This window comes from Necator americanus, chromosome I (genome assembly GCF_031761385.1).
Source record: "Necator americanus strain Aroian chromosome I, whole genome shotgun sequence".
NCBI lineage: Eukaryota > Metazoa > Nematoda > Chromadorea > Rhabditida > Ancylostomatidae > Necator > Necator americanus.
In genome coordinates, this window is record NC_087371.1 from 20,390,585 (window position 1) to 20,406,813 (window position 16,229).

The 16,229-nt window shown below is 44.0% G+C and overlaps 6 protein-coding genes across 9 annotated transcripts in view; 5 read left to right on the top strand and 1 right to left on the bottom strand.

Annotated features, from left to right (window-relative positions):
- Positions 1 to 323: 323 nt before the first annotated feature.
- RB195_006320 (uncharacterized protein) lies at positions 324 to 5,205 on the top strand (the record flags this gene model as incomplete). Its single annotated transcript, XM_013447964.2, has 5 exons — positions 324 to 391; positions 467 to 569; positions 645 to 721; positions 4,945 to 5,049; positions 5,121 to 5,205. The coding sequence occupies 5 exons, from the start codon at positions 324 to 326 to the stop codon at positions 5,203 to 5,205; spliced, it is 438 nt and encodes a 145-aa protein (XP_013303418.2).
- Positions 5,206 to 8,977: 3,772 nt separating this feature from the next.
- RB195_006321 (uncharacterized protein) lies at positions 8,978 to 10,565 on the top strand (the record flags this gene model as incomplete). Of its 2 annotated transcripts, XM_064179345.1 has the most annotated exons (3): positions 8,978 to 9,022; positions 9,104 to 10,120; positions 10,287 to 10,565. In XM_064179345.1, 3 exons carry the CDS (start codon positions 8,978 to 8,980, stop codon positions 10,563 to 10,565), a joined length of 1,341 nt encoding a protein of 446 aa, XP_064036305.1. The 2 variants fall into 2 exon arrangements, with proteins under 2 accessions (XP_064036305.1, XP_064036306.1); XM_064179344.1 differs by lacking the exons at positions 8,978 to 9,022; positions 10,287 to 10,565 and having other exon boundaries at positions 9,176 to 10,159.
- Positions 10,566 to 10,703: 138 nt separating this feature from the next.
- RB195_006322 (uncharacterized protein) lies at positions 10,704 to 11,447 on the top strand (the record flags this gene model as incomplete). The annotated part of the gene is made up of 1 exon (XM_064179347.1): positions 10,704 to 11,447. One exon carries the CDS (start codon positions 10,704 to 10,706, stop codon positions 11,445 to 11,447), a length of 744 nt encoding a protein of 247 aa, XP_064036307.1.
- Positions 11,448 to 11,486: 39 nt separating this feature from the next.
- On the top strand, positions 11,487 to 11,699 carry RB195_006323 (uncharacterized protein; the record flags this gene model as incomplete). The annotated part of the gene is made up of 1 exon (XM_064179348.1): positions 11,487 to 11,699. One exon carries the CDS (start codon positions 11,487 to 11,489, stop codon positions 11,697 to 11,699), a length of 213 nt encoding a protein of 70 aa, XP_064036308.1.
- Positions 11,700 to 11,711: 12 nt separating this feature from the next.
- Positions 11,712 to 12,128, top strand: RB195_006324 (uncharacterized protein; the record flags this gene model as incomplete). Its single annotated transcript, XM_064179349.1, has 1 exon — positions 11,712 to 12,128. The coding sequence occupies one exon, from the start codon at positions 11,712 to 11,714 to the stop codon at positions 12,126 to 12,128; it is 417 nt and encodes a 138-aa protein (XP_064036309.1).
- Positions 12,129 to 15,384: 3,256 nt separating this feature from the next.
- RB195_006325 (uncharacterized protein) overlaps positions 15,385 to 16,229 on the bottom strand; it is a gene marked incomplete at both ends in the record, with an annotated part of 66,151 nt that continues 65,306 nt past the window's right edge. For all 3 annotated transcript variants that reach the window (XM_064179351.1, XM_064179352.1, XM_064179350.1), the window contains 3 exons: positions 15,385 to 15,480; positions 15,686 to 15,766; positions 16,101 to 16,229. In XM_064179351.1, coding sequence (XP_064036310.1) covers positions 15,385 to 15,480; positions 15,686 to 15,766; positions 16,101 to 16,229 — 306 coding nt within the window. The remainder of the gene's footprint in view (positions 15,481 to 15,685; positions 15,767 to 16,100) is intronic.

Consider the following 16,229-nt stretch of genomic DNA (forward strand, 5'->3'; position numbering starts at 1 on the left):
TTCTGCGGTTACCGTAATCGCTGCCCTTGTTTCATTAAAATGATGTCGAATTGTTCTTAAGGTTTGAATATGAAAAAGATAATACAGAAGCGTTGTCACGGCTTAATTCTTTGTATTTTCTTCACGTATGAGTAACATAAGTGAGATGTAACACATAGAATTAGAAGTAGGAGAATGATAGAATTTCAACGACCAAATGTGTAACGGTAGGTGCCGTGGCAGAATTACGCGCTCCACTCTTAATTTTAGCAGCGGGGCGGGCAGGGCGCTTGCGATGGGCCGTCAGCTGACTGGTCTCACCTGCTGCTCTCGTGGTCCGTCTCATGTTTGCTGAGTTCAGGACAGACTCCTACTGTGAGATGATGTGCGAGTTAGTGCGAAGGTTTAGAGCGTGGGTTTTTCTTTCCAAAACAGCCATTTCCTGGTGTTGTCTACTCTGTTAAGGAGAGATGTTCTAGTTTCCCAGGTCATATCTCATGGACCGCAGTATCTCCTCAGGCTCTTCAGCTGATTCGGTACTAGAAAATACGGTTAAAGCGCTAAGAACATTGGTTATTGATAAAAAGAAGGTGGCGAGCATTCTGTTACATTGGCAAATTTACTTTTACGATTTTTCTGTAGATATGTGATCAGTCGACCTTTAGAGTATCTCTCTTGAGAGAAGACCTGTGTTCTATGTGTGGTCGAGTCGGGGTAAATGTGCTCCTTATGCAGTGCCAAAGTGAGTTGTTTGTCTGGGAATAGTGTTTTTCTTTATTTCTTTTTTGTTTTTCGTTTCTTTTGTGAACAAAAAAAAGGAAGAGGGTTCTCATAAATTATTCCGTAATGTTTTGGTTAATAACGATAACAGTCTAGTCCTAATCTCCGGCAGGCACCTTGGATGGTTAGAAAGGTTAAAGTCATTGACGTATCAATCCACTTGGGATGCGCCAAAGCGTTTTACTGCAATTCGTAATCGTTGAGGTTTTTTTTTTGGAACGTGTGTTGGCCTATACAGTGACTTGCGGGGGCCGGGCGATGATCAAGTCAATGTTTTTATCCTCCTTCACATACAGGTCAGGTACGAATTTATCGATCCCGGAGGGATGAAAGACTTGGTTTGCGCGAACCATTGACCTTGTGGCTGCAACGGACCTGTAACCGACTGCAGCACCCCCTAGTATACACCTAAATGGTTATAAGAAATGTAAAAGCTGTCGAATAAGGATGAATTCACCTCTATCTGAGTTGGTGAAACTCAACATTACAGCAAATGCACCAAAAACCCTTGCCTTTCCGGTTGGATTCGTGCTATGTGGAGGGACTTACCTTCCTTATTCAACCGTTGTCAACTTCATATTGTAACTTATAAGAGTGACATTTTCTTACTTTCTTTGATGGTTATCGCTAACTGGTTGCCTGTATTTAACAGCTCGCGCCGCACAAAACGATTAGTTGGATTGCTCCGAGTGGGGAGTGTCTGACATCGGTCGCTGAATCTTGTATTGTGGACGGTGGGCAGAATGAGAGTTGAGGTTTCTTAATTGATTGTCCATTTTTTGTTGAAAACAACCACAAGAGCGTTATTTATTATTACTGTGAACCCCAAGTTCATTTATTTTTGTTGCCGGATGGTTCCAAAGATGAATGCGGTATAATATAAAAAAAAATAATAATGGGATGGTGATTATGGATCCCCAGATGAGTCCTTTGTTTTTTTTTCAGTTTATACTAGTTTTGTACATCACCTACTCCCAACTCTTATATTTTTATACGTGAATACGTACATCTTAGAGTGTTTGAAACGAATATTGGGTTTAGGCGCTGGGGCCGCGTATACAAGTCTGATTGCTCTCTGTTTGTGGCGGCCCTGCTTCAACTAAACACAATTAAGCGTTCGAGTGTACGCATTGGGAACGTACGAGCCATATAACCTGCAATGTTATATGGCGAAAGATTCCCATACATTGCAAGAAAGTGTTGTCGTCCGGCACATCGTCAAAGCCCATAAGCTGAAAAGCCAACTGCCTGAAGGGAGCATGCTTAAATGCCGAACGCAGTAAACTCCAACAAACCGCCCTGTCTAGGCTTCTGCGATATCTGTGTGCCGTTGCTGCACTACATTAAACACGGAGATCGACCTGTCATTAGCATCGAAAATTACATCATATACTGCGGCGATGCTGATGAAAGGAAAGTAGATGGCTGCGCGATAACTGTGTGGAACGATTACAACAACCAGGTGGAGGAATTTGGTTCAACGTCGCCTAGATGCGCCTTTGTACGACTGCGGGTCGCAGAGGACGTAAACTCTGGATCGTAAGTGCCCACGCACCTACGAAAACCGCTGAGGACAACAGTAGGGACGCCTTCTACGATGAAATCAATGCGTTAAGATCTAAAGTCTAAAATACCCAGCCAGCAGGTGGGCATTGTCAGAATCGACGCAAATGCGCATATGGGACTCGAACAGCGAATCTGATGTGCTAGGAAAATGGTATTATCCAGCAGAGCGCACGTGTGTCGACGGTGACCGTCTGGTTCGCAAGTGTGAACCGACGAGCCTCATCATCGCCTCCACGTTTAAGAGGAATCATCGACGCCATCAGCTCACGTGGCACGGGTCAGCCCTTTTAACGCTTGAAGGGCATTGCAAGCGGAAGATGAGGATCTTAAACTTCATCTAGGCTACGCTCTGACGAGGAACATTCCTCAGTCGGATATCCGAAAATCCAGAGCTGTTTGAAACGTTACATTCGACTCTGACCACCGTCCAGTTCTTCTCAGCCTTAAGATGCGATTCCACAGAAGAACCGTGGATTTCTTTCTCAACGGAAAGTCGACTTAGGAGGTCTGAAAGACCAAGAATGCCGAAAGAATTTCCCCCAACATGTCTGTATTCATGTTGGAGTACGGACCAGGAAGAAGCTTTGCGGTGCGGATTCCTTCACAAAGTGCATCCAGGACGCCGTAAGGGAAGACTTCCGGTTCAGATGCAGCGGAAGAAGTTTGCCTTTACGTCGGCGGAGACAAGAACCACATGCAATTCTGTATGTGCCGCCCGCATGCTCTGGTGATTTCAATCAGGAAAAGAGTCTGAGAAGCAAGTTGCATCGCCAGCTGCAACAAGACCGCGGTAACGAGTGGACCTCAAGAGCGAAAGAGTTTGAAAAGGCGTGGGTGGACAGGAACCCGCGCAAAGCTCAAACTTTATTAAAGTAGCACAGCGGCAAGAAGAAAAGATGTTCTTGAGTCCTCAGCACTGAAGTGGCTGTCGATGAAGCAACCCATCCAGTTTGGAGGGATCATCCCAAGACCTTGCTGTACCTGAACTCGAGCACGTTCCGACATATGCGGGTAACGAGGAACCACCGACCGAGTCGTAGTTTCTGGCCTGTATCCAAAAGATGAAAAATGGAACGCAAAAATGCTGAAGTATCTTCCTCAGTCTGGGATTTATGAGTGACAAAGATCATCCGTTCAATATGGATAGACGAAAGGATGCCTGACTCGTGGAGACACGCTATCATAATTCCCCTCCACAAGAAGCTATCCGTCACAGACCTTATGAACTATATCTCTGTTGCGTGCTATGTACAAGGTTCTGGAGCGGATTATCCTGGACCGGCTTGTTGAGCATTGCGAAGGAACAACGCGCGAGGTGGGTTTTATCCTGGCCGATCTACGGTTGACCAAGTGTTCATGTTCGATAGGAGAGTGACTGAAATCTGGCAGCGGTTCTCGAAGCCAAGTCGACTCATCGAGGCCGTCTTCTCAACGCGCTCCGCGCCGAGTACCAGGAAAGTTCGTCCGCTTGCTTGATAACATGAATCAGCGAACAACTGCTGCAATTCAAACACCAGCCGGATGTACAACATCGTTCGAAGTGGTGACTGGATTAAGACGAGTGGCAGTGGTAGGACCCTTCCTGTTCAACTTCGCTATCGACGGCGTCATGCGAAGAACAATCGATCAGTGTCCTGCCGACATCGTTTTAGCACCATCTGGGCGTCCCTTGACTGATCTCGAGTGCGCCGACGATGCTGTTATATTCGCGGAAAGCAGTACGAAAGTTCAATGTTGTCAACCTTGTATTGAAGTTGGCTATGGATTACGTCTAAGCCCTGATAAATGCAAGCATGTGAATCTCTTCAAGACCTCGAACGGGAATCATGGTGGACGGACAACCAATAGAACTCGTCGATGAGTTCTGTTACCTGGGCTGTACGCTGAAGAGCAACGGCAGCCATGAGGAATATATTCAGGAAAGATGCGCTAAGGCCATTTCTGCATTTAACTCTTTAACGAAATGTCTGTGGTTGTCCACTATCACCAACGACGTCAAGCTGCGAGTCTACCTATCCCCAATTCGCCCCATCATGATGTGCGGGTCGTAGACTTGTGTAGAACCTTCTACGTTGATGGGCAGGCTTGACTGCATCGAAAGGAAGCTTCTATAAGGCTACTTGGCTACTTTTGACCTATGTTATGCCACAGTTAAGAGCTTTTCGCGGAAATGGATGTGGCGTACCGCGGATGACACGTGGAAGATATCAGCATCTTGCACTGCCATCGAAAGTGGCTACAGAAAATCGTCTTCGCCTCTTTGGTCATATATTAAGGAGACCAGCAGATTACCTTGTTCAACGAGTTTTGAGGAGTTTGTCGGATTCAAGCTGGAAGAGGTCACCTGGCCGAAAACGGTAGTTTTGGACTGAGGTAGTGAAAGAGAACCTGAGGACACTCGGTGTGGATAGGGAGTTCAGGCGAGACGTAATGTTTCGCCGGACATGGAATAGCGGCGAATGGATTGTTTCTGTGCAAGCTCTCGCAGAAGATCGAGAAGGTTGGGCAGAGCTGTGTTCAAGGATGGCACACCTCGGCGAAGATGCGGGTAATCGCATCAGCCGATGTCACCAGTCCGCAGATTAAGTCAAGTCCAGTTACTTTACTCTGATTTTTAAGGAAATTATGTCGAGCAGACCCTGTGGACAATCTGCACTCTGCCATGAGTGGTGTCCATATTCATGGTAACTTTGATGTCACCATGCTTCGGCACCAGTTGTTAAGGTGACTTGTTGCTCTTTCAACTATTTATTTCTATGGCCGTACTGCCTTTTGTTGAACATAGTTATTTTCAGATCACCTATGAAAATGGAGTTTTCGCATAGAAGGCGTGATATACGCTTAAGAAGCTACTGCTGGCCTCTGTACAATGATCGCTGATTAGATGTAGTATGTATATGCTTTATATATAATATATATATAATATATATATATATATATATGTGTATATATATATATATATATATATATATATATATAGACATTTTTCAAAATAAAGAAGGATCTCTTTTGGTCATTGTATTTGCTTTAACTTTAATAGAGGGAGAAAAACCAGTTCAGTTTCCCTATTCGTCCATGCTAAAGAGTTGGGATAAAGATTATTAGCCTCTTTGAGAGTTTTGTTATGTATCGTGGAAGGACGTTTAGCTCAGTCGTTAGAGCACCAGACTCTCAATCTGTCTTTCGCGGGTTCGAGCCCCGCATCGGGTTTGTTTTTGCCCTCAGCAAAATGTTATCCTATGATTTGAAATTTTAGAAGCTTTGTCTAGAACTCAATTTCCTCGTATGTGTTCATGAAAACAATCCGAGCATTCAAACAAGCTACTATAAGAACCATGAAGCCACCGTGCTCGTACTGTTCCAATCTTGAAGTCCTAAGCTTTCTGTACGTTTCTGCACGGGATCTGGATGTTTTATCTTCCAGATCAAGGTTCCTCACAAGCTCGTTCTCAAGAGGATTGAATCGTTGACCACGCGACAAACAACTGGAACTAAATGCATGGCACCACTGATATGCTAATTTTAACCCACTACGAAGTGGAATTCATACTGTACTTAAAGGCAGCACACCATTTCGACGAACCGCAGATCGGAGGCAGCGCAAGGGGTGGAACGTTGCAATAGATGGCGTCGTACAAAACAGCATTCTGGAGGCGGCTGTTTGTAGTGATGCAGGGAGAGATGAGCAGAACTACCCCCGTCTCCATAATCTACGACCATCTATATGGATACTCCACCTGAAATTCGCACCACCTTAGATTCGTGGTATGCTGCCTTTAAGGTTGTCCACGATGGTTCGGTTTGTTGGACTTAGAGAGAAATTCGCATTAATTGGTTGCATATTACTGAGTATCCAGATGACAACCGTTTTACAACAAAACATTAATTTTCATTGTTTTTTTTTGAAAAGTGTTACGGTTGTTATCGAATTGCCGCTTCCTGAATATCGATCTCGATTCATGAGCGAGACTCTTCACTCCCGGCTCACAGAGGTACCAACGATACCGTTTCATTGTGGACTTAGGATTGTGATCAACAGTGACCGAGAAAGCTGCAAAAGTGAGGGATGAATAAGAAAAGGAAGAAAGTTGAATGCTGGAAGAGCGCTTAGAATGTGTACAAAAGATAACTGTTTTTCCTATCATTTTTAAACCAAGTGAAATACAGAATCATGTAGAGGTGATATGATTTTCTCGAATATTTTATAAAATTCTCGAAAATCCAAAAACAATAGGATAGAAGGAGTTGTGAATAATGCACAGCATGTTCTCTTCAATAGTTCACACAAGCAAGACATACATAAAACCCGTAAAAACACGTGGCAAATGTGAAGAACTATAGTCGTGTGAAAACGACTTGAAAGTTGATGCATTTGCGCGAGCTTCCGTGCCCTCGAAGCTTCCGAAGCGGCGCAGTGAAGCTAGCGGTTGCGGTCCAGGTTGGTGCATCGCTGTCCCAAACTACAAAGCAGGGTCAAGCGTGCGTTGAGAATTTCTCAATTGGGGGTCCTAAGGCTTGTCAGCAGAGGAGAAAAAATGAAGAGAGTAAGGAGAAAAAGACAAAAAAATAGTATGTATGTGTTGAATGAACACATATTAAAGTTGACTTGAAAGGATGCAAAATGTAAAAAAAAAGAAGTAGATGGCGTAAAGTATTCTTCAGAGATTTTGATGGTATAATCCCAGTCCTTTTGGTCTAGGGCTAGTTTGAAAAAAATACTAAGCAAGTGAAGGACATCGAGATTAGGATAAATGCGAGAGGTCATGGGTATGGAGGCAAGAAAGAGAGTGATTTTTTTTCTGAACTATGCTTTGCTTCCTTGCTTTAAAGTGAGTTGTTTAAAAAAAATTTCACCAAAAATGGAAACTATTTAGTATGAGAGAAGGAATCGAAACGATTATCCGCTATCCACAGTCTGCTGTCAATTTTAGGACAAATATCCAAATATCCAGGAAAAACAAAGGATTGCAAATACTATAATAGAAGTTGTGAAGATAGTGAAATGGAAAGCAAAAAAAGAAATGCTTCAATGGTTTTGATCCTCCTAAGAATTAAACCTGCTGTCATAACAGTCAAATATAAGCATTACAAATTTATGCATTAATATTTTATATAAAAGTAATGCAGCCAACCAAGGGTAACGTCGTAGTTTTAAGAGGCCGTAGGAGACATACTTCATTTCTTTCATAGCTCGAACATTGCTTCGGTACTCCTTCAATACAATCACCAAAATGTACTACGTACTCTCGGTAAAATCCTAATATTCGGTGACAGAACGTGATGTGTCGTTGTTTTCGTTGCGGCGGTCAAGGATCAATCCCCGGCAAAAATTTGCATCTAGTGTGAAGAGTCTAAAATCTATCTAGATCTAAAAAAATCTTAAATCTAAAAAGCACATTTGTCATGCGACAGTGACGAACTTATTATTATCACTTGAAAAGCAATTTCGATGTTGTTACTGAGCGAAAAAAAAGACATCTACAGGCGCAATTAGTGATAAAATTAGTACAAAATAGCCTTCAGGAGTTTCTGAATAACGACGCTCAAAGTGAATCTCATGTAATAAGGCTGTCGCAGTTTTGTAGAGAGAGATTTCATCTATATTCAAACAAGGTTAGTGCTGCTAGCTTCCCTAGTTTTTTTTTTTGAAACCTAGTAGAGAAAAATCTTGCATTTTACCTCAAATTTCCGAGTTCTCCTTAACTAGCTTTTAAAAGAACCATAACACCTACAGAGACCAAAATTTGCAGTGAAAGGTTAACCGTTTACTTAACTGCAGCAGGTTTCAGATTGTTTTGACTCGATTTTGGTTATCTTCAATAAAGGCACAACATTGTTGAGCATTACATTTAAAAAGAAAAGTGACTGAGGTTTGCATTTAGCAACGAAGTTGCAGAAGAAAACCAAGCATTTCAGGCGTCCAGGTGTTTTGTTTTCTGCGGTGTGTATAAGTGAGCAGAAATGCAAAAGAAAGTAGTTGAACTTGAGTTTGAGTTCTTTTTTCTGCAAATTTTCCTAGAAATCCTGGATCTGGTTCAATCACGCCAAAATCAAGTATAGAAGATGTTTGAAACGCCCTCCCTCCCTCTTTGAGCCTCCGCTTTGAGCCTTTTAGCAAATTAAACGATTCCGAAATGGGGTCAGATATGATGACGAATGAAGTTGTTGGCATAGGTGAAGTCCTTCGAAATGCGCACACGCGGTCCTGTTTAAAGATGCGTTTGAGTGTTATGAACACGTGTGCCGTCTATACAGTGCCGTGCGCAGGTCCACCACAATATCTAGTAAGAGTCCTTATCCTCTCAGCGGAATATGCTATCGATTTATCGACCACAAAAGGATTAAATTGTCGGCTGATCTTCGGAAGGAAGTATCCAGCTTTGATCACTAATGACTTTGACCCATCGACGGCCGGCGATAGATCGATCAGCCATTTTGACTCGCGTATTTCGCGCTTTTTCTCACATGTATCGTTCCATTTCAAACTTTTTAAGAGTCTAGAAGTATTCAACAGACGATTTTTTGATGCAAGACCAGCATAAACAGTGGCCTATGAGCAGAGCGAATTATCTAGAACACTGTAACATAACTGTTGCAAATCTTACCTCACGCCTCAAAGCAGCGCAGCGGTGGCCCTGGCCGTCGGGCAGCTATGGTGGCGAGACTTCGTCTCGGCAGGTTCAACCGTGCTACAAAGGTGTCCGGCTAGTAGCCCGGTCCTTGGGCCAAGGCTACAGGCTAGCTAAGTGAGGGGGTAGTACGACGATTCCGGTGCCAGGCTGCTGGCTTGCTAGTGCGACAAGCCGACCGAGGACAACAAACCCGTTGCGTCATACTGCTAATGTCTACTATGTGTTCTTCAGAAGCTAGGGCGTACCCCAGAAGCGACGCGCATTGTCCTCGCCCGGGCAATGTGGCAAATATGAGAGGGCTACCGGCTAGAGGACGAAGCCGGCCAAAGAAGTTAGTCCGCCATCGCCAGCAACATCCAGTGCGCTTGGCAACACTTAACGTTGGGACGCTTACTGGAAGAAGTCCTGAACTGGCAGACAGTCTCAGAAAACGCCGTGTTGACATATGTTGTGTACAGGAGACTCGCTGGAAAGGCTCCAAGGTAAGGGAATTAGGCGATGGCTACAAGCTGATCTACCACGGCACATCGAATCGCAATGGCGTTGGTATCATATTGAACGAGTCGTTTAGAAATAGCGTCACAGCGGTGGATCGACTATCGGATCGCTTGATGGCTGTAAAAGTAGATACAGGAGAAGTGGAATTGCGAGTCGTCTCTGCTTATGCGCCACAGGCGGGCTGTAGTGAAGAAGAGAAGGCAAGCTTTTGGGAGGATCTGGAGCAGTACGTCCAATCCCTGAAAAGCGAAGAAATACTTTTAATCGGAGGAGACTTCAACGGACATGTCGGTTCTCGGAAAGACGGATTCGAGAGTTGTCATGGTGGCTATGGAGCTCGTAACGACGACGGGTTGCGAATCCTGGAGTATGCTGTTGCAAGTGACTTGATCGTTGCTAACACGCAGTATCGGAAAAGAAAATCGCATTTGATCACGCACACCAGCGGCGGTCGTGAAACACAAATAGATTTCTGGATGTTACGCCGACGAGATCGCCGACTTCTGCAGGATTCAAAAGTCATCCCTACAGACCATGTCGCTGCCCAACACCATCTGCTCGTTATGGACTTGAAAATCTCCCGTCCAAGGAAAAGACATCCAAGGACTGAAACACAGCGCATCAAATGGTGGAACCTGAAGGATCGAAAGGAGATATTTTTTTGCGTCCGTGGCTCCATCTGCACTTCCCCACCCTACTCGTAGTGTGGAGGAAATGTGGTCGTCTACTTCCAGCGTTATACGCTTGACCGCGGATAACACTCTGGGAAAGACGACTCTAGGTAAGCCCAAAGTACAAAAGGCTACGTGGTTTTGGAACGAGGAAGTTTAGGCGGCAATTCGTGAGAAGAAGACCAAGTATAAGCTCTGGTGGAGGACACGTCAGCCTGAAGATTGGGATGCTTACCTAGCGGCGAAGAGGGAGGCTAAGAAGGCAGTCTCCAAGGCGAAGTCGGACCGCTACAAGGCTGTGTACGACATGCTTGATACCAGAGAAGGGGAGCGGGCAGTGTATCGTTTAGTTAGAGCGCGACATCGCTCAACGTTGGATATGGAACACACCAAGATCGTTAAGGGAGTTGATGGAGCCGTTCTGCGCCGCCCTGGTTAGATCCTGGAGAGGTGGCGAGAGTACTACAATCAGTTGTGTAACGAAGAATTCTGTCACCTTCCCATTCCAAGTTATCCCAGCGTCGAGAGTCCTATTTTACTAATTACTGCAGTCGAAGTCAGTGCTACCCTCGCAAAAATGAAGTCGAACAAGGCAACCGGTCCTGATGACATACCTGCTGATGTCTGGAAGCTGCTAGGAGATCGAGAGTCCGTGTGGCTCGCAACTCTATTTAACAAGATAGTTGCAGAAGGACAGACTCCAGACGTTTGGCAAACTTCCGTGACCGTGCCTGTCTGGAAAGGGAAAGCAGACATTGCTGACTGCACTTCGTACAGGCGTACAGGACTGCTGTGCCATACGATGAAGGTTTTTGAGCGTGTCCCGGAGGCTCGTCTGAGGAAAATTGTCAGCGTTTCACTCAACCAGTGCGGTTTTGTGAAAGACTGCAGCGCTATGGATGCTATCCATGCTGTCCGTATCCTTCTGGAGAAACATCGAGAGAAGAACCGCAGTGTGCATCTTGCTTTTCTCGATCTCGAGAAGGCTTTCGACCGTGTCCCACATGAGCTGTTATGGATGTCCATGAGGTCGCATAGAGTACCAGAAGTATATGTGCGGTGGACAAAGCTGGTTTATGCGAAGCCCACCAGCGTTGTCGGATGTGCTGCTGGAACAAGCAGGCCATTCCCTGTAGAAGTAGGGGTTCACCAGGGTTCATCCCTCTCACCTCTGCTGTTCATACTGCGCATGGACACGATAACGAAGGAAATCCAGAAGCAGCATCCGTGGACTCTACTCTTTACCGATGATGTCATGCTCGCGTCGGAGTCTCGAGGTGATCTTCAGAAACAAGCACAGTCTTGGAAGGATCGGCTGTAGAAATATGGATTGCGCCTCAACACATCAAAAACTGAGTACATGGAGTGCGGACCAAGGATAGAGGATGGTTCAATTCGTGTCGATGGCACCGAATTAAACAAGTTGAACTGTTTCAAGTACCTTGGATCCAAAGTGACTTCCACAGCCGACATTGATCAAGAAGGTCGAGCACGTGTTAATGCGGCATGGATGAAATGGAAAATGGCAACAGGCGTATTGTGCGACAGGAAAGTCCCTGTTCGACTGAAGTAAAGATCTACAGGAATGTTGTGCGTCCTGTTGCCCTTTACGGATGCGACGAAAGCCTTGGAAAGAGTGTTACACGCTATGAAGATGCGGATGTTAAGGTGGACAATATGTGTAACGCTAAAAGAGAAAGTATCCAACGACACTGTGCGCTCCATCTTCGGCGTCGTCTCGATAACTGAGAAGATGAAGGAGGCCCGACTGAGATGGTTCGGTCACGTCTTGCGGCGAGAGGAAGATTCTGTGGCCAAAACCACACTGAAGCTCGACGTCTCAGGAGTGAGGCCGCGTGGGAGGCCAAAGATTCGCTGGTTAGATCGTATGAAGCCGGATATGATAGATGCGCGTTTATGTACGACTAATGCAATGGATAGAACCAAATGGAAGACAAGAAGCAGAAAGGCAGACCCTGCAACAACGCGGGACAATCGCTAGGAAGAAGAAGAAGAATGTAACATAACCGAAATTACAAAATTGGGAGCAAACTTTTTCCTTTTTTGGGGAAATTGTTAATGCAAGGTCCTAACTATTCACTACATCTCTTAGAAACTTTTTAACGAAATGTATCATAGGTAAAAACTTGTGAGGGGGACATTTTGTTGTAAAACTTTTGAAATCAGTTCCAAAAACGGTTTGAAATCGTTCAACTTAGTTTTATCCATTCCATCCATAAAGTTCCAATTAAAGGCAGCATTGGTGTAGTAGGAAACCCGAGGGAAAACATATACTAGTGGTTATAGATTAAGGGAACGAGCGTGGCTCCGCTCACATTCCCCTAAGTGTCGTAAGAAAAAACGGCAGGTGAACGGGATTCCTACTAGGTACGTTAGAACACATTCTCTTGTACACGCTACGATCCCCCCAGCAGCCTAATAATTGATTTTACTTGAATGGGCTCCTAAGGAGACCTCATTGGTACATGCAGCGCGATGCAACTGATTTCGTAGGAAGGAACACCGTGTTCCATATTCATCTAGTCGCCGTTCTTTACGGCGATTAGATGGAGATGGGCGGAAATACGCCCGTTTCCGTATTCTACAATCCAAACTTCCACTTACTGGTACATCTTCCAGAAGTGCGAAAGTTCGACTTTCCTTGAATCTTGGCATAGAGATAGCAACTTGTTGATAGTCGAATTTAAGCAACAGCCAAGATTGTTAACAAAATTTATTACGGCTAACGTTTCGGCGTTGTCGCCTTCGTCAGAGCCTGGAAAGTAAGAGCATTTGCAATATATCCTCTCAAATGCCTCATCCAGAACAAGTCATCATCCCCTAGGATATTACACCCGGAAACAAAAACCAAAAAAGCCCAAATCGTTGTGCCTACCTTAGTAGCCGCGTTGCCGTGATGTTAGCGGATATCCGCGTGGTGCTATCGCTCCGCTGATACTAATTAGGATGCGACCCGCATATGACCCCGTAGATCAAACCCGCAAAGGTCTTGATACAGAGCCAGCTCGTTGGTCACGGCTAAGCACTCTTCCTTTCTATTCATTTTTGGACCTTTTGCATTTATCCAAAACGCTTCTAAAGTTCTGCGAGCTATAATTTCGGGTTCGTACGATAGAATTGTGACAGCTACGCAGAAAAGAACGTTTTCATGACATTGTCTGCGGTGAACTCCGAGGGGAGTTGCTGCATTCGATTGTTTCATCCCCCTTAGATGTTCTTTAATGCGAATACAAAGGGGGCGCCCTGTTTCGCCAATGTTTTGCACGAAATTAGATAGACTACACCAGAGACCATGCAGTCCCCTTCCTTCCCGAATGGGCATATTACACAGTCTGGAGTGAGACAGAAGCGGTCGTACATTCTGTTTCGAACTAGTTGTTTTTTGAGATTTGTTGGGGGTATTTCCACAACTCTCACTTGGTCCTCGAGACCGCATTTCACCAGACTAGCCCGTATAGCTTTACTGCGTAGCTGTCACAATTCTATCGTACGAACCCGAAATTATAGCTCGCAGAACTTTAGAAGCGTTTTGGATAAATGCAAAATGTCCAAAAATGAATAGAAAGGAAGGGTGCTTAGCCGTGACCAACGAGCTGGCTCTGTATCAAGACCTTTGCGGGTTTGATCTACGGGGTCACATGCGGGTCGCATCCTAATTAGTATCAGCGGAGCGATAGCACCACGCGGATATCCGCTAACATCACGGCAACGCGGCTACTAAGGTAGGCGCAACGATTTGGGCTTTTTTGGTTTTTGTTTCCGGGTGTAATATCCTAGGGGATGATGACTTGTTCTGGATGAGGCATTTGAGAGGATATATTGCAAATGCTCTTACTTTCCAGGCTCTGACGAAGGCGACAACGCCGAAACGTTAGCCGTAATAAATTTTGTTAACAATCTTGGCTGTTGCTTAAATTCGACTATCAACAAGTTTCACTTACTTTTCCCCTGGACTTTTCTAACTACGTCAATTTCGTGAGACGCTGCCTTTAACTGACGATTGCAGTCGTTACGTGGAAGAAAAACCTTGAGAATCATTTTCGTCCAAAATGGCGTATAAGAGACCACTTGATCACTTTGGCCAACAAATCCTACCAACTTGTTGTAATCCTCGTCGTTTTGACCTATAGAGTCATAATTAGCACTGGAAAGTAAAACAAGATCTTCTTTTATCTTCCCATCTGAAAATCACCTCCATGATTATCCATGTATATTTTTAGTTTGTTGAAAATTATGGTGTTACTAGGAAAATGGTAACGAAAAGGATGTCGTAGGCGAACATGATGCATTCCTGCTAAAATATCCTAAGCAAAGAGATATGTAGGGTCGGGCATGTAGATTACGATTGTGAGTGTGCTGACGCTCATTTCCCTTCTCCTCACCCAATCTTCCCGAAAATCAGCGAAAAGCAACCTTCGAGTTCGATTTTTCACCTTTGTATACATGCTGGTTGCCTCACCAGGCTACTCAATAATTTACTTGAATGAGCTGCTGGGAAACCTCGTCGATTATCGCCCGCTCTCTCACAGACTCATAAATTTATGAAGAAGACGGGAAATAGGTTTGAGATCCAGAAAATCAGTGATATTTGATCTAAATTTTGATTTCGATCCATAATCAATGAGACGGCGTTGCTTTGCAACGAAATCCTAGAAGGGTTCGCAGTTTCGGTTGGTCAGAGGCCGTGCAACTACGACGGTATGATCACGTTGCTACAGGATTTCACATCGCATTATCAGCACTAGTCATTTCGATAATAAGCAGTCTCGTAAAACATTTTTTACAACACAAACACATAAATTACGCTTATATTTTGTGGAATACCCTTACGCTTGAATTTCATTGAATGTATTAAACACCAAATAGTGCCAATACTTTATGTATTACATGAACTGACACAGAATCAATGAGAATGAGAAGTGTTAAAGAGGATTACAATATAATACAATACAGTAATATAATACAGTACGACAACAAACGAATAAAAAAGTTCCGATGAAAGACCACAGCTGAATCAGGCAATACCATTTCAGACTTGATTTTAGGAACATCCGTTACCAATATAGATAGTAAAAATGTTTTTATGTACAACCTGACACGTCTAGGATGCTCTCTGCTGTTTCCGGCAGAAGCTCGCGAGGAGAACAGTAGAACGAGACTTCGAGTAGTCCGTATAACAAGGAAATGATAAATTGATCTATTTGAGAGTTCAAGAAAAATAGAAATGCGAATGAGAATCAGGCTAATGGAGGATGTTTATTGATAGATTTTAGACCGTCAAAATAGCCGGCTTTCATGTGGGCGATGACATAGAGGGCTAACGTTCGCCAGACCTGAAAACTGATTGCACCTGATTAAAAAGAAGACAAACGTGTTCAGGCGATTTGTACTAATTATTTAATATGGTTGTATGTTTTTTCCCTTCATACGACAACATTAGATGACAAAGTTGTGCTGTCAGCAGGCGTGTAGTTTCATAAACAGATAAAAATGCCGGTTTCACAACTACCCGTAAAAAAAACAAAATGAATCACTCACGGTGACGGCGTCCATCCGTTGGCGGGCGTCCAAATCAGCTAAACTATTCATATGTTCGGCAAGTGAATGTTCCATGGCGTCCTGGAATAGTTTTCAGCCTCACAAAACACATCGACAACGAATGTGGTGAAAAAACGTAAAAAGAGTCCTGGAATTTATTTTTTATTTCCCTAAACAAAGGAACCACTGATTAACTGGAAACATTTTTTTTCCAGTGTAGCCAGATCAGACAAAATCTTATTTTAAAGTAGTGCTGGTGCTCAAAAACAGATAACTATGGCAAAAGTGGTGAGCATAAGTTTTCTCAGAAATATTTAGAACGATCTGTTTCAAAAATTGACCATTGCACGTAATGGAATGATAGTTAGTTGAATCAAAGTATTTGCAACAACAGTAAATAATACTCAAAAAATACCTGAAAATCCTCCCAATATTCAGGTTTGAATCCTCGACCAGCGTATTTGCAATGTCGTTGTCCGATACCGTACAAATACGGCTCTAGCCTATCCATGTGGTAAATATTTTTGACAACTTGCGACAAGGT